Source organism: Magnolia sinica, chromosome 10, assembly GCF_029962835.1.
Source record: "Magnolia sinica isolate HGM2019 chromosome 10, MsV1, whole genome shotgun sequence".
Lineage (NCBI taxonomy): Eukaryota > Viridiplantae > Streptophyta > Magnoliopsida > Magnoliales > Magnoliaceae > Magnolia > Magnolia sinica.
Genome location: NC_080582.1, coordinates 81171106 through 81191503, shown reverse-complemented (window position 1 = coordinate 81191503; position 20398 = coordinate 81171106). Strand labels below are relative to the sequence as shown.

The window sequence follows — 20398 nt, the reverse complement described above, 5'->3', positions numbered from 1 at the left end:
CAACAGTGGCATATAAACTTTCCGGCCCTCGCATTATATAATACCTCTTGAAAAGCAGTAAATGAAAAGCCAAAGAATGGTGTTCCTTAAACATGCAAATCTGTGGCCCATACCATGATTTGGATGTTGCAAGGAATAAGAGTGCAATTGAGATATCTACAACAGGATATGTTTGGACGCACAATGGAATTGAATTGCGAAAATTCATTTCCATCGCAAGTAAATGACGAAGTTGTATTCACATTCCCTGCATTCACAATGAGGACATAGCTGTCTAGAGAGTACCTCAATCTCAATTGCAGCATCCAATGGAACATCCAAATGCATGGAACTTCTATTGCAATTGAACCCAATGGCACATCCAAACGCATCACCGTATTCATCAGCCATAGAAACAAACAGTTCTGAGAAACATATTCTATATGCATGTACCACTCTGACCCATCTGTTCCAACAAAATGTTTAGTCTAACATAAAATAGTATGCTACTTACAAGGGGCTTCAAATATGTCATTATCTGTCTTGCCCTCTCAAGTTCCGAGGTGCGGCCCACGGGTGGATACTGGTGCACCGAACGAATATCTCCACTGCCCACAAGCTGAACATTTGTCTAGCTTCACGCTGTTCTCTAGGGTGCAGAATTTGCAAGACCATATCTTGAACTTTGTCCCAACATCTTTGGGCTTTTGGGTGCCACAAGCTTCGCAGATCAGAACTAATGGCTGCAGCAATCCACCATCACCACCATGCAAAACACTTCGGAGTGAGTACCAGTGGTGGGCCAGAAAAACAGTATGTTGCACTTTAAAACATGCCCACATGGAGAAAAATTGCTCAAAGGAGACATGTTATAAAATGGATCGGCCCAAATTACTGGCATCTTCAAATACAGATCATTCATCAGGTGGACCTCATGATAGTTGGAGGATGGGCCAAAAATCCTCCATTCAACAATTCCATCCATCCAATTGATGGACAAGCACATGAATTGTTGGCTATATTTTCTTCTTAACCGTACATTTGTAGACAACAGATTGAATGTCTAGGATGTATGAGTGGAGGAGTCTATTGAAGGGTCATCAACAGATGATAAGCTCCACCAGATAAACAGAATGAATCACCGAAAACGAGGAGCCCAGGAATTTACAGAGCTGGCCCACATGAAAGCACCAGTAATATCAGCCGATCTTATATTTGATCTTGTAGAGAGATCTTTTTAGGGTTTTGATTCACAAAAATCACACTAATGCCATGTTAGTCTTTGCACGGCGGAGAAGAGAGGAGAGATGGTTTTGGAAATGAGGATTGTGAAGAATACATCTTCTGACCCCAATTGTCTTTTATTAAACCACAAAAAACCAAAAAACAAAAAAAAAAAACAAAAGTAAATACAGACTCAACCCTAATTTATATCCCCCTACACACCTACGTATGACTACAGCTGCAAACTGGTTCGGGTCAACCGAAACCCAACTGACCACACCTGAGTTCAGGTCAGGTTGTCAAGGTCCTCGAGTCGGATTTGGGTTGAAAAACACCAACCAGATTTGAATTCGGGTTGGTTTGTGGTTGAGTAAATTTTGGGTCAGGTTGGGTCGGGTCAGTTTGAGTATCGAGAACTTAGAGCTGGGTTTGGGTTGGGCACCACAGGTTGAAATTCAAGTCGGGTCGGGTAGGGTTGCAGGTTGGGCCTTCTTATGGTCAGTTTGGGGTCGGGTTGACCTTCAACCTGACCAACCCGCCCAAGTTGTCTGACCTATGACCCAAAATACACACGCACTCGCACTCTCTCAACAATCCTTAAATTCAATGACAGTCAGCAGCTTGCATAGCTAGGATGGGTATTTTCTCTCTCTCTTTTTCTTTCTCTTTCTCTTTTTCTTTTTCTTTTGAGAGAGAGAGAGAGAGAGAGAGAGAGCTCATACAAGGTTGCATAATTTGTATGAGTTCCAGAGTTTAAATGACAACATGTGATCTCCAAAGCAGCGATGCTGTGGAAACATAAAAGATAAAGCCTAGAAAAGAAAATATCAGCAAATCAAATGTAAGCTGAACATATGGCCCTGGACAGAGTGGAATGGCAGAAAAGGATTCATGTAGCCGACTCCAATTTTTTGGCATAAGGCTTAGATGATGATGGTGAATAGAAGTAAGCTGAACAAAATATTTTTTTTATTGAAATACAAAATAGTTAACTTTGGCATGGCATGAGTATGAATGTATAACAAAGGACATCTAACATCAGCTTTCGAACTTAAAAGGATGAATTTGGTTCACTGCCATTTCAACAGCAGAGAGAGAGTTACAATATCCACTATTAGACTGAAAATGGTGTAATGGAACTGTTTCCCATTCATATTAGCTCTTACATATCTGCACGAGTATCATTTCATGATATTTGGAAATTCTAGTAACAGTACATATCCTAAAAATTGCAAACTATTTTTCTCCCAGAATGAACCAAACTATTTTCTCTTTGCATTAACTAGAAACTAGAGTCTCGAGTCTATCAATTCAGATTCATGTGGTTTCTTCCATTGAAAGCAGGAAACACTAGAGAACTGAATTCTGCATAATAAGATTTACATTTTTCCACGCCACCCCAAACAAAGTGGAACTGATGGTTACTGGTTATCGGTTTCACCAAAATATCTTATCTGCTTCCAATTTGGGGAAACGCGCTCTTAATACGCCTAATGCCGCCTCCATGTAAACAGCATACTGTTTGACAGATGCATTAGGCTGTGTTTAACTGGAATAATATATTAAAAAGAGAACAGGTACAAAAGGGAAAGAGGCCTCTGCTGAGGTAGCAGAAAACCTAACAACCTAGAAAGGAGAGATCATAACCATGGAAAATATTTACAAGCCCTGCCCTTTCAAAAATTAGCGTTTTAGCTCTAGACCCAACAGCCTGCGGAGAAGCGGAGATGCTCAATCAAATCACATTGACATAATCAAATCACTAACGTAGAAATGACTAGATTGATATCATGGTAACAAACATCGTTCTTGGCAATTTCTCAGAAGATTTTTAAATTTAGACGTATCTCACAAAAATATCACAAGATTTTGAAAATCATGGCAACATTGGTCACAAAGATTGAAATTGCCTTTGTATTCATATTGAGGAACTAGGCAATTGCAATAAATTAACTGCAGAGCTGGACTTAAAGAGGAATGAAACTGCAAATGAGGGCCGGCAAGACCAGCCATGCTTTACAGGACAGAATGTTGGGCAATCAAGGAATAAGATGTTCCTAGGATGAGTGTAGCGGAAATGAGGATGTTGAGACGGATGAGAAGCAAGAAAAGGATAGAATTAGGAATGAATGCATACAAGGGAACTTAGGACTAGCATAAACAAGTAGTAAAACGACGGAAAGTTGACTTAGATGGTTTGACCATGTGCAACGGAGACCAAAAACTACACCAATTAGAAGAATCGAGTCGCTTTAAGTTGAAGGCTCTAGAAGGATAAGGTTAAGGCCCGAAAGGATGTGGGTAGATGTAGTAAGAAAAGACTTTAGGAACTATGTTTTACCTGAGGAAGTGGTCCGTGATAGAACGGGATTCGGGTAGTGGACCCTAATAGTTGGGATAAGGCTTTGATGATGATGATGATGGTACCAAATGTCAGCTCATGAACTGTGATTTGTATCGTTGAGAAAGGGTGTGTTTGGGTGTTCATGGTTTCAAAGGCCAATATGATTTGCTACCTGGTAGTGTCAGATCGGGGTTGGGATAAGAACATTTTACTTCCTGCTCTTATCTCCACCGAGTTTTGGGGCATAAAAAAGTAGGAAATAACTGCCCCGCTCAATGCAGGTCACATCCTCCATGCTGACCAAAGCACGAAATAAAATAAGTTGGCTTGAGGAGCACCACTGATCAGGATTTGTAATTAAAACCCAACACTGCCTTAAGTTATGAAATGAAGTCACAAGCAGTAATCACGACACAAACAATATAATGCCAAATGAAGGAAAGCAAATTTACCTGATTCAATAGGGTGCACATGTTGCATTCCCAATTGGCTTTATCCTCTATACCATCTGTTGCACGATGACTACGAATGGAGCCAGAAGTTGAAGAGCTCATTGATCCATCCTTGGAATCTGAGCCAACCTTTGAGGAACATACACCGTCATCATCCAGGCATATCACATCTGTATCACTTACAACAACAATGGAATCTTTTGAGCCTGCAGCCAATCCCCTAGGTGTCATCACTCCAGGAATGCCAGTTTCATTTTCTACTGCACTAGAAGTGCCAGAAGATACAGATCCACACCACAGATCATCCTGCATTCTCCTCTCTGCAGCCATTGCAGCAGCTTGAATGGGGCTAAGTGCAGCCATTATATTGCTATCACCACCAAGGCGCTTTGGTCCGGATGGGAGTAGAGTTCCCAGCCGGGCCCTTTTCTCTGCAGCAGCTAATGCAGATTCCCGAAGAGATGACAGTGGAGGTTGACGAGAAAAACCGCCCACACGTCTGCCGAGAGTATCGAATCCCTGACCGGTACCAGTAATTCCCTTCGCGATCAACTCGTCACATTCCTGCAAAGAGCATGAAACCTGAATTCAGTAAAAGATGAACAGAAAAATATTGGTACAATCCGGGAGTATAGTACTCAAGGAGTCCTAGACTTGCCATTGGCGTAAAGCAAGGGCCCCACCTGAAAAAGTAATAGGACCCCCTACTTCAACAGCCAAAAGGAGGCCATAAAAGGTAAGAACTATAGTTCTGAAAGACTATTAAACCTACAAGTCAAGCAAGGAAGAATCAAAACAATTACAGATGAAACTGAGCGACAAATGCTCAATTTACATAATCCTGTTACTGCAATCTGAATTGGAAAGCAAGGAACATGACTCGGTATGCAGATTGTCAAAAAGCTCAGGGCCTGTTTGTATGCCATCCATTTATCATTTCTGCCAAATGGACTGACATGGTCATTAAAATAGCTCTCCATCTCTTTTGAGAAAAAAGTTTTTAGTTTTTTTTAAAATTCATTTAGAGAGGCAGTGATTTACAGCCAGACTACACATAGGAAAGCACACGTGTGCAGACTCCAAACTGTCCAGACAACCAAAGTGAATGTGCATGTGGGCCACAGCATAAAACTTCTGAAACATAGACCGAAATTCCAACAGGCACTGACAAATCCTGTTGTGCTTGTCAGACAAATGAATTGGAATGGTTTTTTGGTGTCACCCAGGGTGTCCCAAAACGGTTACGTATCGGCCGTAACGGCCGATACGTAACGGTAACGGTGGTACCCGTTACGCGATACGGGGCTGTATCGGCCGAGTCGTTTTTCTGTACACGTAACGGCCGTTACGGGCACGTTACAGGCGTAACGGCCGTTACTGACCTGTAACAGCTGTTACGGGCCTTGAAAAAAATATATATATATATAAATAAATAAATAAACCCTAACCTTTTTCCTTTCTTTTCCTCTTCTTCTTCTCTCTCTTCTTCTTCTTCTTCTTCTTCTTCTTCCTCTTCTCGGCCTGCTACGGCCCTGCTGCGGCTGCGGTCCTGCTGCGACTGCGGCTGCGGCTGCGGCTGCGGCCTCCTCCTCCTCCTCCTTCTTCTTCTTCTCTCTCTCTCTCTCCCTCTCTGTTCTTTCCCTCTTTCCCTCTTTTTTCTTCTCTTCTTTCCCTTTTTTTTCTTTTCGGTTTCCCTCTCTCCTTCCCTCTTTTTTTTCTTTTTTTTTTTTTTGGGCAGCGTAAGCTGCTGTCGTTACGTGTCACGCTGAGACGAGCGCTGACACTCCTCGAGCTCCGCGTTGTACGAACGGTTCAAAGGAGATCAAAGTTTTATAGGCTCCACAGTGATGTATTTATTATATCCACACCGTTCATCTATTTTTAAATATTATTTTATAGCATTACCTAAAAAATGAATCGTATCCAAAGACCGTCCGGACCACACCAAAAATAGCAGCGGAGGTGATGATTTTCACCGTTAAACAATTCGTAGGCCCACCGTAACATTTATTTTCCATCCAATCTGTTCATAAGGTCAAAAAGACCCGAATGAAGAGGAAAAACAAATTTTATATTGATCTAAAAGTCATGTGATCCCAAAAAAGTTTTCAATGGTAGACGTTCAATCCCCCATTGCTTTTTGCAGTGTGGTCCACTTGATAGTTAGATCTGTATTATTTTTCGTGTCAAGTCTTAAGACAATCTCGTCAAATGAATGGACGGTTTAGATATAACACATTCATCATGCGTGGGGCCCAAAAAATTTTGACATGTGTGCTACACTTCACAATCCAAGTCTCACCTAATTTGAGGCCATAAAAAATTGTACCAAAGACATATTAACTTAAAATTTACTGATTAAATTATAAACTGCAATTGCTAACTCACAATGCCAAAATCAAATTATTTGAATAGTTTTTAATTGTTATTCGGTGTACTCTTATTTTTTAAAATAGGGCCTTTTGGTTTTTTTCATGATTCACTATCCAATAAATGTCCACTAATACATAAGTGGGATAATGACAATAAATTGCATGAATTTGAGGCTAATTTGGGGCATAAATTGGTCCTCCAAGTTAGCCCGAAATTAGCAACGCCATCTACCTAAATTTAATTTCATTTTTTTAAAGAACTACTAGGAGAAAGATATTAAATTGTTAAGTATATAAATTAGATATTTAGAAAATTAAATATATACATTTTGTAGTCAAATTCAGGTTACTTGGTTCAAAAATTAATCAGACAGTCCGATACAGCTTCTCACCAAAGAGTGGACCGTTACACCACCATAAACATGTTCCAATTTATAAATGAATGCATATTTGGAATGCTTAGAATATTCCGGATTTAATACATATTTTTTTATATTTTTTTGGCAAAAAAAAAAAATTTACGCCGTTACGGGCCGTTACGCCCCCGTATCGCCATTACGACCCCGTATCCGTATCGGTTTTGGAGGTCACCGTTACGCCAACCGATACCGATACGGGACACCTTGGTGTCACCCAACACAATCTTACACTAAATTTCAAAATGGCTCGTCAACTTCATTTATTTAGAAGAACGAATGCAGTGGCATACCTTGTAGTCACAAAAATAAATGTCATACAAGCATCGGAAATCATGTATGATAATAGGTAGTTATAAGATACTTAGGCAGCATATAACAATTGATACACAGGCACTCAGAAATTGTACACGTGGCATACATTAGCTCAAATTAAACCAACTAAAGTGTGGAATCCACTGTCACTAAGTCACAGTACCAAAATTTATACTGGTTGAAAATCATAAACTCGTTTATAGAAATATGACCATTATATATATATATATATATATATATATATATATATATATATATATATATATAGCCCTACAAGAAATGTCCACAATCCAATAGTCAAAGGATCTGATAAGTGTAATTTGGCTCATGATACATCTAAACTAATACATTTAATTTGACCAGTTTAAATTGACTCACTTGCACGCTACTTACGAAATTTCTAAGTAATAATACTTAACTACCAGTGTACCATGCACGACACTTTCACAGTGTATGAAAGCTTTTTCTATATGAGTTTATGGGGCTTTTTGGACTTTGGAGCCTGCAGTGAGAATATACTTTGATATAAATAATAATAATAATAAAGATTAAAAAATAAAAAATAACACCTAACAGGCTGCTATCATACATGTAGGATTAAGTGTACTGGAAAAGTATAGCTCATAGCTAAACATTTACCACATTATATCTCCTTGTTATCCCACTAGAAGATAACTCCTGTGCCGACATAGCTATAATAGCAGCTGGTCAACAGGTGTTTTCCTACCACAGTATATTCTCCCAGAAGATTCGAAAACCAAAACTAAAATGCAAGCCAACCCACAAACCAAGCTGACAGAAGAAGCAAAACAAACAGCGGGCAAACAAATACATAAACCCACTTTCTCTTATCTGCGATCATCAGCTGCAATCTATGGACACCATTCCCAACAATCGACCAGTTAGTATCATCTTATTCCCAACGATTTTCGAGTCATGTCCCGACCTACAGCACCACATCAACATTTTGGATTAAGTGGCCCACTATAGAAGAGGTGCAAACCAAAATCAGATCTATCAGACAATCCTAACCTCGGATTTATGGACACTAGTTTGCTGAATCAAAGCAGTTAAAATATTCCATTTTAAACTGCCCATTCAATGTCAGCCAATCAGCCATTTAGACCATCTCTTTAGTATGAGTTTTGAGTAGGGGTGTACATCGAACCGAACCGAGTCGAGCTGAGCATTTAGACCATCTCTTCAGTATGAGTTTTGAGTAGGGGTGTACATCGAGCCAAACCGAGTCGAGCTAGCCTCAGCTTAGCCTGGCTCAGTCACCAGGCACACCCAGCTCGAACTCGGCTCGGCTCGGTCAGCAATTGGACCAGTTCGAGCCAATTTCGAGCTATGTTCGAGTTCGTTTTTCGAGCCGAGTTTCGAGCCGTTTAGTTTTCGAATTTGAATTCGAGTTTAGTTTTCGCGATTATACAATGTCGGAACTCGGAACTAGGAAGTCCAAAATATCGAGTTAAAATTATAATTTTACTACATTTACATACATTTAATAACACAACAGAGCATAAAATAAAATATCAAATACAAACTGAAGACATTACTGTTAGGGGTGTACATGAACCGAGCCAGCTCGGTCAACTTGGCCCGAAAAAGCTCAACTCGAAACTGAGTTCGATCCGAGTCGAGCTGTTTTTTACAGCTCGAAAATGAGTTCGAGCTGACCCCAGCTCGACTCGACTCGGATCAACACTCGGCTCGACTCGGTGTGTGTGTGTTTGTGTGTGTGTGTGTGTGTGTGTGTATAAACCTAAAGTGAAATTCCTTTCCCTCTTTTCAATATACACAACCGAGTCCGAGTGTCACCCCTCTCCCTGCTCCATCTCCCTGGACCCTACTTGTCCCAGACCTACGCCTGACCCTCTCTCCCTGCTCGTCTCAGAGTCTCGGCCGCCCCTCTTTCCCCGGCCCTTGTTCATCCCTCTCTCTCTCTCTCTCTCTCTCTCTCTCTCTCTCGTCCCGCCCGACCAGCAGAGGGCCTCCGCATCTCTCTGCTCGTCTCACTGCCCGACCAGCAGAGGCCCTCCGCCTCTTTGCTCATCTCGCCTCTCTGCTCGTCTCGCTGCCCGACCAACAGAGGCCCACTGCTGACTCGCCTGCTTGCCCTCTGCCTACTGGTAAGCCCATGAACCCCATCTTTTGTTTTAAGAAAAATGAATGAAATCTATGATTGTGGCCAAATCTGATTGTGGTTAATCGTATCATGTATATTAGACTGTAAAGAAAATAGATCTAGAATTAATCTGGACCCTAAGATAATATGTATAAATGTTTGGATCGATGTAGTGGGACCCATTTGAATTAAATCCTATAAATGGGCCTAACTACATTGTCTCGAGATAAAGATATGATGATTTGTATGATTACACTTATTTGTATATGCTAATGTATATTTTGTAAATGTGAATTTGTATATGCTAAATTGTTATTGTATTTTTTATAAATGTGGATTTAGAATGATATCTAGGGCCTAACCACATATGATGATTTGAAATGATTACACTTTGTTTTGAGATAAAGATATGATGATTTGTATGATTACACTTATTTGTATATGCTAATGTAGTTTTTTATGCTTATGTGATCAATGATCACTACCAACTTTGTGGGCCCACCATGATTTATTTAGATTGGATAATCTGATCTTGTTAAAGATCAAGTTAGTGTACAATATGATATTTTGGATTACTACGAACTATGAATTTGAACTTTACCCAAACTTCAAATTATGGCTTACATGCACGAGTTCCAGCCCATCTTACCTATCAAAAAAGATATATGGCTTGCATGACAGATCTCATATGCATGATATATGGAGAGATCTAGTATGTTTTTATCCTTTATTTATAGCTTCCTAGTTTCTTCACTTGTAATATTTCTCTTTTGTTTCCATTTGAAAGGGATCAGAACAATACATGAGGACCAACAGCCCGTTTGATAGAAGAGGTAACACCTATAACTGTGCTCTCTGAGCAGTAGCTCCTTTGGAGCCCGCTTTCACATCGGCCCCAGGGTCCTAGCATGTAACTATCAAATCTGCCCGTTGAATCTAAAAGAGAGACGCAATGTTTTTTTGTTTTTATTAGTTAGTCTTAATCTATGCTTATACCTATTGCCTATTAGATATATATTTATTTATTTATTGCTCTAGTTGTAGTATAGGATAATCAGTTGTCCATTTGAGGATTTCTATGTTACCAGACATAGATTCAGTGTGTTCTTGGATGCATAGAAATTCTCAAATTGTCTCTTTTTGGACAGTTCAATGTCGAATAAATAATAATGTTTTCATTTATTCTAATTTAAATGCATATGCTTGTTTCAGTTCATCTCTCCTAATTCTCTTTGGATATATTTCTTACATTTATTCCATCATCAAATATTCACACTTTGTGTGGATAGTTGACGTGTGAATTAAATACAAGATTAATATATTCCGAAGAAATAAGGGAAGATGATGCCAAAATTTTGGCGTGGCATTTAAATTAAATAATGAAAGCATTACTATCTATTCAACATTGAATGGGTGATTGATTTAAACGCTTAGAAAATTATTGAAAGTTTAGAGGACATTTATATACACATGATACACTACTTAGGAAATTCTTTACTAAAGTTAAACGAAATTGTTTCATATCTTTAAAGATGGCTAGTGAGGATGAAGTCTCAACTACCCCTGGTGCCGGTGCGTCAACCACATCACCTCTTGTTGTTGAGGGAGGGGTCTTCAGCTGCAAATAAATGAAAGAAACGGTCAACTGTCTGGGATGATTTTGAAGTAATAGTAGTTAACAATGTTACTAAGATCAGATGTTTGCACTGCAAAAGTCTATACAGCACAAATACTGGGGGGTCCACTACTCATTTAAATAGATATAGGCAAAGTTGTGCAAGGAGACCTATAATTCCACCTTCAGGCTAACAATTGCTATCATTTACAAAGTTCGAAGGAACTGCTTCTGAAGGTACACTTACCACTCATAAGTTTGAAAAAGGGAAGCTGAAGGAGTGGTTTGCAAGGCTTATCATTATTGACGAGCAACCATTTAAAATAATAGAGAGTGAAACATTCATAGGATACAGTAAATTCCTTAATCCTTAGTTTGAGAATGTCTCCCGTGTTACTGTGAAGAGGGAGTGCATGAAGATGTACGCAAGCGAGAAAATGAAGTTGAAAACAATTTTAGATTCGGTTTCAAGGATAAGTTTGACTTCTGATACGTGGACAGCGCAAAATCAAAGAAAGGAATACATTTCATTAACTGCACATTATATTGATGAAAATTGAAAACTTTGCAAGAGAATATTGAACTTTCGCCACCATCCACCTCCCCATTCCGGTTTGGTTATTTCAGATTGTATTTACAACTGTCTACGAAATTGGGGCATTGAAAAAAAATTGGTTCATTAACTTTAGATAATACTTCAACAAATGACAATATAATATCATTTTTACGTAAACAGTTCAAGGCAACCGACAATTTATTTTTTGAGGAAAAAATATTTCACGTTCGGTGTTCTGCACACATTCTAAACCTAATTATACAAGAAAGGTTGAAATCAATTAACCAAACTATAGAGAATGTGAGGGAGAGTGTAAAGTACATAAGGGGCTCGCCTTCAAGATTGAGTATATGGAATGACAGTCCAACGTTTGAATTTGAAGTCTCCAAAAACGTTGAAGCTAGATGTATGCACGCGTTGGAATTCGACTTTTGAGATGTTGGATTCGGCCTTGGAATTGGAACTTGCATTTTCAGAATATGCAACGAGTGATAGAACGTATGCTTGGTTGCCTACTAAAGAAAATTAGAGCAAAGCGAAGGAAGTTCACAAAATTTTAAAAGTTTTTTATGATTGTACAAAGATATTTTCTGACAATAAGTTTCCTACAGCAAATATGTTTCTTCCAGCTATGTAGAAGATCAAGAAAACCCTAAAGAAAGGTGCCAGTGAAGGTCCATTTTTTCTGCAACTCATGACAAGTGGTATGCAAACAAAGTTCAATAAGTACTGGGATGAATGTCATTTGTTAATGTCCTTAACTGTTGTTCTTAATCCTAGGTGCAAGATGAGTTATGTTAAGTACATCTTCATGAAGATTTATTCTAATAAAAAGGCAATAACTAAAACCTCGAAGGTTTGTGACACAATCGAAGCATTGTATAATACATACACAACCACAAGGTCCACACCAAGTGTTAACGAAGTTAAATCACATGCTGCTACAATCTCGACACTATGCTCAACGATGATTACATGTCTTTCTTAGCAAAAGAAAATATAGACACTGAAACGAAAGAATCAGAGTTAGACTTGTATCTCAAAGAGTCAGTCGTACTGCGGCAAGATTCAGACTTCGATGTTTTGGAGTGGTGGAAAATGAGAGTTAGTGAAGGAAAATACCTTACACTATCGATGATGGTATGAGATATTTTGTCAATTCCTATTTCAATAGTGGCATCAGAATATGCTTTTCGCACAGGGAGTAGGGTCGTGAGCAAGACTCGAAGCTCCATTACACCGAATACAGTGGAAGCATTAATTTGTACACAAGATTGGTTGCGTTCGAGTTGGGGAGATTCTAATATTGATGAGGAAGAAGAGAATGTGTATCAAGCCGCAACACATGAAACAACAAAAACATAAATGAAGTTAGGTTATCATTTCTTGTTAATTTATTGAAACTTGAAAATGATGTAATGGATACTCTTTTATTTTTATTTTTATGTTATGTTGATAGATGTTATACGTGCAATGCATTAATGGCATTTTTTTATCAATAAATTGCTTTTGTTTTATGTCGGTATTTCATTATTGTTAAAATACTTATTTATCCAACACAATATGTAGATATGTCTTCAAGTGAACCATCAATCGATGTTTGGGACTATGGTTCCTTAGTCCATTCTCCAAAGTCTGAAAAGTTGAAGATTTTGTGTCATTTGTATCGAGCCAATTTTGTTAACAAAACTAATCGGCTCATATTACACTTATCCTGTTGGGGTGGAGATGCAAAACTGTGTCCTAAAGCCCCAAAGGAAGTTCAAGTTCTTTTCCAAGCACTTACTGATTCAAACCAAAAAGCTTTCATTCCCCCATCCAAACTTTCTAAAGCAGAGGAAGCTAAATTATTAGCGTTGGAAGAAGAACAATTCCAACTCGCCCTAAGGCGCAGTATGGAAGAGACTTCTACACATCAGTGATGTCCTCCAAGACAACATGATGTCGAAGCAGGTTCAAGCTACATGGGTAAAAAGAAGAAGAGTAAGAATTCAACTAAGTTTCTTTCTAGTCTTGGTGTGTTTTACAGGATGTTGGGAACTACGTATAAATCTTCTCATAAAGAAAGTTCGAAAAATCCAATTCAAACTATACAAGAGGGCGATAAAATGCTATCTCTACCTTCTGATTTGGGAGAGGTGAACGCACCAAGGTGGAGATAGCTTTTTATCATCCTCTTGTATAGTTTGAATTAAAATTTTCAAACTTTCTTTGTGAGAAGATTTATACGTAGTTCCCAACGTCCTGTAAAACGCATTAAGATTGGAAAAAAACTTGGCTGAATTCTTACTCTTGTTTAAATGAGTAGTCGACCCCACGGCATTTTTACTGTATAGACTTTTACAATGCAGACATCTGATCTCAGTAACATTGTTAACTACTACTACTTCAAAATCATCCCAGACAGCTGACCATTTCTTTCCTTTATTTGCAGCTGAAGACCCCTCCCTCAACAACAAGAGGTGATGGTTGACGCACCGGCACCAGGGGTAGTTGGGACTTCATCTTCACTAGCCATCTCTAAAGATATGAAACAATTTCATCTAACCTTAGTAAAGAATTTTCTAAGTAGTGTATCATGTGTGTATAAATGTCCTCTAAACTTTTAGCAATTTCCTAAGCGTTTAAATCAGTCACTCATTCAATGCTGAATAGATAGTAATGCTTTCATTATTCAATTTAAATGCTACGCCAAAATTTCAACAGCATCTCCCCTTATCTCTCTAGAATATATTAATCTTGTATTTGATTCACACGTCAAATATCCGCACAAAGTGTAGATATTTAATTAGGAAATAAATGTAAAAAATATATCAAGAGAGAATTAGGAGAGACGAACCGAAAAAAGCATATGCATTTAAATTAGAATAAATGAAAACATTATTATCTATCCAACATTGACCTGTCCAAAGGGACAATTTGAGAATTTCTATGCATCCAAGAACATACTAAATCTATGTCTGGCAACATAGAAATCCTTAAATGGACAATTGATTATTCTATGCTACAACTAGAACAATAAAAATAAAATATATATATATATATATATATATATATATATATATATATATATATATATATATATCCAATAGGCAATAGGTATAAGCATAGATTAAGACTAGCTAATAAAAATAAAAAACATTGCGTCTCTCTTTTAGACTCAACGGGCAAATCTGGTAGTTCCACACTAGGACCCTTGGGCCGATGTGAAAGAGGGCTCCAAAGGAGCTACTGCTCAGAGAGCATAGCTAGAGGTGCTACCTCTTCTACCAAACGGTCTGTTGGTCCACATATATTGTTCTGATCCCTTTCAAATGGAAACAAAGGGAAATATTACAAGTAAAGAAACTAGGAAGCTATAGATAAATGATAAAAACATACTAGATCTCTCCACATATCATGCATATGGGATCTGTCATATAAGCCATATATCTTTTTTGATAGGTAAGATGGGCTGGAACTCGAGCATACAAGTCATAATTTGAAGTTTGGCTAAAGTTCAAATTCATGGTTCGTAGTAATCCAAAATATCATATTGTACACTTACTTAATCTTTAACAAGATCAGATTATCCAATCTAAATAAATCCATGGTGGGCCCACTAAGTTGGTAGTAATCACTGATCACATAAGCATAAAAAACTACATTAGCATATACAAATAAGTGTAATCATACAAATCATCATATTTTTATCTCGAAACAAAGTGTAATCATTCCAAATCATCATATGTGGTTAGGCCCTAGATATCATTCCAAATCCACATTTATAAAAAATACAATAGCAATTTAGCATATACAAATCCAAATTTACAAAAAATACATTAGCATATACAAATAAGTGTAATCATACAAATCATCATATTTTTATCTCGAGACAATGTGGTTAGGCCCATTTATAGGATTTGATTCAAATGGGTCCCACTACATCAATCCAAACATTTATACATATAATCTTAGGGTCCAGATTAATTCTAGATCTATTTTCTTTACAGTCTAATATACATGATACGATTAATCACAATCAGATTTGGCCACAATCATAGATTTCATTCATTTTTCTTAAAACAAAAGATGGGGTCCATGTGCTTACCAGCAGGCAGAGGGTGAGCAGGCGAGTTGGCGGTGGGCCTCTGCCGGTCGGGCGGCGAGACGAGCAAAGAGAGGCGAGAGACCTCCGCTGGTCGGGAAACGAGACGAGCAGAGAGGCAGAGGGCCTCTACTGGTCGGGCGGAGAGACGGACAGAGAGAGGTGGAGGCCCTCTGCTAGTCAGGTTGCTGGCCTTGCTGGTCGGGTGGAACGAGAGAGAGAGAGAGAGAGAGAGAGAGAGAGAGAGAGAGAGGCGTCGGATGAGCAGATAAAGAGATGAGAGAGTTGAGAAAGGCGGACGGAGACAAGAGAGAGAGAGAGATTATAGAGCTGAGAGGGGTGGTCGGGCGGGAGTCTGGGATGAGCAGGGGCCAAGGAGAGAGGGAGCAGGGAGAGAGGGGTGGCGGGACTTTGGGATGAGTAGGGAGAGAGGGTCGGGCGTAGGTCTAGGAAGAGTAGGGGCCAAGGAGAGGGGCGACACTCGGACTCGGTTGTGTATTTTGAAAAGAGGAAAAGGGATTTCATTTTAGGGTTTACACACACACACACACACACACCGAGTCGATCCGAGTCGAGTCGAGTTGGGGTTAGCTCAAACTCGACTCGAACTCATTTTCGAGCTGTAAAAAAACGGCTCGACTCGGATCAAACTCAATTTCGAGTCGAGCTTTTTCGGGCCGAGTCGAGTGAGTTGACTGAGCTAGCTTGGTTCGTGTACACCCCTAGTTTTGAGTCATGTCCCCTCTACAGCGGGCCCCACCATGTTGACAGTTTGGATTAAGAAGGCCCCACGATAGAAGGGAAGCGACCCCACAATTAGATCAATCAGACAATCCAACCTCAAGATTTATGGACACTTGTCCACTGAATCCAAGCAATTAAACATCTTCCATCTTAGAACGACCATTCAATTTCAACCAAACGCCCAGTTAGTGCCATCTATTCAATATGATTTTTGAGTTATGACCCATTTACAGTGGACCCCACTGTGTCGACAGCTCTCTCTCTCAGCAGACCTTGGTATGGCTCACCTAATGCTTTGAATTCATGGGCCCACTTTTATGGCTCACCTAATGCTTGGTTTTCTGTGAGGATCAACTCTAAGCTTTAGTGAGATGAGTTTAACCCAATGATCCACTTTAAAATCCACTATTATATGCCATTTCAATGTTTTTTTTTTTTTTTTTTAAATTTACAGAATTACTTCTCTAAACTATCTCAGGTGTGAATACTCAATTAGAGGATACAAACCATTTACAGGCTATCCAAACACTGTAAACCAATTACAGCCTGTAAATGTAAATCATTTACAGGCATCCAAATGACCCCTTGGCCACTTACTACCATCCATTCAGCACGATTCTTGAGCCATATCCCCTCTACAGTGGGCCCACTATCTCACCGGTTCTGATTAAAGTATATGAATGTATATGTAGAAAACAAGTTACATTCAGATATTTCGCAAAGAAGACTATTACCGCCTATTGAAATTCAATTATTAAAAAAAAAAAAAAAAAAACCTTTCGGATATCGTCCCAGAGCTTGTAGAAAAGGGCGTTGTGGGGGCCATGGACGTTGTGGCAGAGCTCGTGCAGCATCGTATCGAGAACCTGCTCGTACGGGAAGAATTCCCACTCTCTGTTATGCTTCCGAAGCCTCAGCTTAACCTGCGCACCCCCGTTCACGTTTAGCCCCAGCAGCGAAGGATTGGCAGGGCTGCATTTTTTTAAAATCTTTTTCACATCAGATGTAGAAAAAAATAAAAATAAAAAAAATGGGGGAGAAAGGAAAGGAAGAGAATGTTACCAGAACTCGGAGAGGATCTTGACCGTCCATCTGTGCTTCTTCATGATGGGCTGCACCTGTTTGGCTATTCGCTGCAGGATCTTCAGGGCCTCGTCCTCCCCGGGTTTCTTCAGGGCCTTGATTTCCCATACCTTGTTGAGATCGTTGAGATCCATGGCTAAGTCGGATGGACAGCCCTGATCTTCGCGACGGATGGATAGAGCGATCTCTAAAGATATGAAACAATTTCATCTAACCTTAGTAAAGAATTTCCTTAGTAGTGTATTATGTGTGTATAAATGTCCTCCAAACTTTCAGCAATTTCCTAAGCGTTTAAATCAGTCACTCATTCAATGCTGAATAGATAATAATGCTTTCATTATTCAATTTAAATGCCACGCCAAAATTTCAGCAGCATCTCCCCTTATTTCTCTAGAACATATTAATCTTGTATTTGATTCACACGTCAAATATCTGCACAAAGTGTAGATATTTAATTAGGAAATAAATGTAAGAAATATATCAAGAGAGAATTAGGAGAAACGAACCGAAAAAAATATTTGCATTTAAATTAGAATAAATGAAAACATTATTATCTATCCAACATTGAACTGTCCAAAGGGACAATTTGAGAATTTCTATGCATCCAAGAACATACTGAATCTATGTTTGGCAACATAGAAATCCTTAAATGGGCAACTGATTATCCTATACTACAACTAAAACAATAAAAATAATATATATATATATATATGTCTAATAGGCAATAGGTATAAGCATAGATTAAGACTAGCTAACAAAAATAAAAAACATTATGTCTCTCTTTTAGACTCAACGGGCAAATCTGGTAGTTCGACTCTAGGACCCTTGGGCCGACGTGAAAGCGGGCTCCAAAGGAGCTACTGCTCAGAGAGCATGGCTAGAGGTGTTACCTCTTCTACAAGGTGTCCCGTATCGGTATCGGTTGGCGTAACGGTGCCCTCCGAAACCGATACGGATACGGGGGTGTAACGGCCCGTAACGGTGCAATTTTATTTTTTTTTGCCAAAAAAATATGAAAAAATATGGATTAAATCCGAAATATTCTAAGCATTCCAAATATGCATTCATTTATAAATTGGAACATGTTTATAGTGGTGTAACGGTCCACTCTTTGGTAAGAAGTTGTATCGGACTATCTGATTAATTTTTTAACCAGGTAATTTGAATTTGACTACAAAATTCATATATTTAATTTTTTAAATATGTAATTTATATACTTAACAACTTGATATCATTTCTCCCAATAGTTCTTTAAAAAAATAAAATTAAATTTAGGTAGATGGCGTTGCCAATTTGGGACTGACTTGGAGGACCAATCTATTCTTCAAATCAGCCTCAAATTCATGCCATTTATTGTGATTATCCCACTTATAAATTGGTGGACATTTATTGGATAGTGAATCATAAAAAAATAAAAATCAAAAGGCTCTATTTTAAAAAATAAAAGTTCACAAATTAATAATTAAAACAATTCAAATAATTTGATTTTGGCATGGTGAGTTAGCAATTGCAGTCCATAATTTAATTGTCAAATTTCAAGTTAATATATGTCTCGTGTACAATTTTTTAAAGCTTGAATTATGAGGGACTCGGATGTAAAGTGCAGCACACGTGTCAAAGTTTTTTGGGCCTAACCCGTGATGAATGTGTTATATCTACACCATCCATCTATTTTGCCAAATAATTTTAGGGCATGAGCCCAAAAATGAGGCACATCCAAAGCTCAGGTAGATTGCACCATAAGAAACAACAATAATTAAACGTTCACCGTTAAAAATTTATTGGGGGCTAGAAAAGTTTTAGATCAAGTTGACATGTGTGTTTTCCCTTCATCCACGTCAATGTGACCCAATTAACAGGTTAGATTGAAAATAAACATTACAGTGGACTTTAAGTAATTTTTAATGGTGAGCATTCTATAACCATTATTTTCTATGGTGTGGTCCACCTGAGATTTGGATATTATTAATATTTTGAATCCTGACTTTAAAATGACGTGGCAAAATGGATGGACGGTATGGGTAAAATATATACATTACGGGGGGCCCAATAAACATTACCGTGTGCCCTACGAATTAATTGTGAAAATCATTATCTCTGCTGCTATTTTTGGCGTGGTCCACATGATCTCTGGATATAATTTATTTTTTGGCTGGTGCTCTCAAATGATCTCTGAAAATAGATGAACGGTGTAGATGTGATAAATACATCACCGTGGAGCCGATATAACTTTGATCTCCTTTGAACCGTTCGTACAACTCGGAGCTCGAGGAGTGTCAGCGCTCGTCTTTGCGTGACACGTACCTACCGCTGCTGGAAATTTAAAAAAAAAAAGAGAGAGAGGGAAACGAAAAGAAAAAACAGAGGGAAAGAAAGAAAAGAAAAAAAGAGGGAAAGGGGGAAAGAAGGGATCGAGAGAGAGAGGAAGAAGAAGAAGAAGAACAAGAAGAAGCCGCGAGAAGCCGCAGCCGCAGCCGCAGCCGCAGCTGCTCGAGAAGAAGAAGAAGAAGAAGAAAGAGAAGAAGAAAGAGAAGAAGAAGAAGAGAAGAAAGCAAAAAAAGGTAAGGTTTTTTTTTTGTTTTTTTGTTTTTTTGTTTTTTTCAGGGCCCGTAACAGCCGTTACGGGTCTGTAACGGCCGTTATGGCCCGTAACGGCCCCGTAACGGCCGTTACGGTCACAGAAATCCGTAACGGCCGTTTCGACCCCGTATCGCGTAACGGGTCCCTGCTCTTCTACCAAATGGTCTGTTAGTCCACATATATTGTTCTGATCCCTTTCAAATGGAAACAAAGGAAAATATTACAAGTAAAGAAACTAGGAAGCTATAAATAAATGATAAAAACATACTAGATCTCTCCACATATCATGCATATGGGATCTGTCATACAAGCCATATATCTTTTTGGATAGGTAAGATGAGCTGGAACTCGAGCATACAAGTCATAATTTGAAGTTTGGCTAAAGTTCAAATTCATGGTTCGTAGTAATCCAAAATATCATATTGTACACTTACTTGATCTTTAACAAGATCAGATTATCCAATCTAAATAAATCCATGGTGGGCCCACTAAGTTGGTAGTAA

General features: G+C 38.7%; 1 protein-coding gene across 2 annotated transcripts; it reads right to left on the bottom strand.

Moving 5' to 3' along the window:
- Positions 1 to 389: 389 nt before the first annotated feature.
- LOC131217138 (DNA-dependent metalloprotease WSS1-like) lies at positions 390 to 17496 on the bottom strand. 2 transcript variants are annotated; one of them, XM_058211914.1, is made up of 4 exons: positions 17295 to 17496; positions 17009 to 17204; positions 4000 to 4563; positions 390 to 722 (listed from the first exon to the last, which is right to left on the bottom strand). In XM_058211914.1, the coding sequence occupies exons 1-4, from the start codon at positions 17447 to 17449 to the stop codon at positions 531 to 533; spliced, it is 1107 nt and encodes a 368-aa protein (XP_058067897.1). In that variant the 5' UTR covers positions 17450 to 17496; the 3' UTR covers positions 390 to 530. The 2 variants fall into 2 exon arrangements, with proteins under 2 accessions (XP_058067897.1, XP_058067899.1); XM_058211916.1 differs by lacking the exon at positions 390 to 722 and adding an exon at positions 2303 to 2721.
- Between the last annotated feature and the right edge of the window lie 2902 nt (positions 17497 to 20398).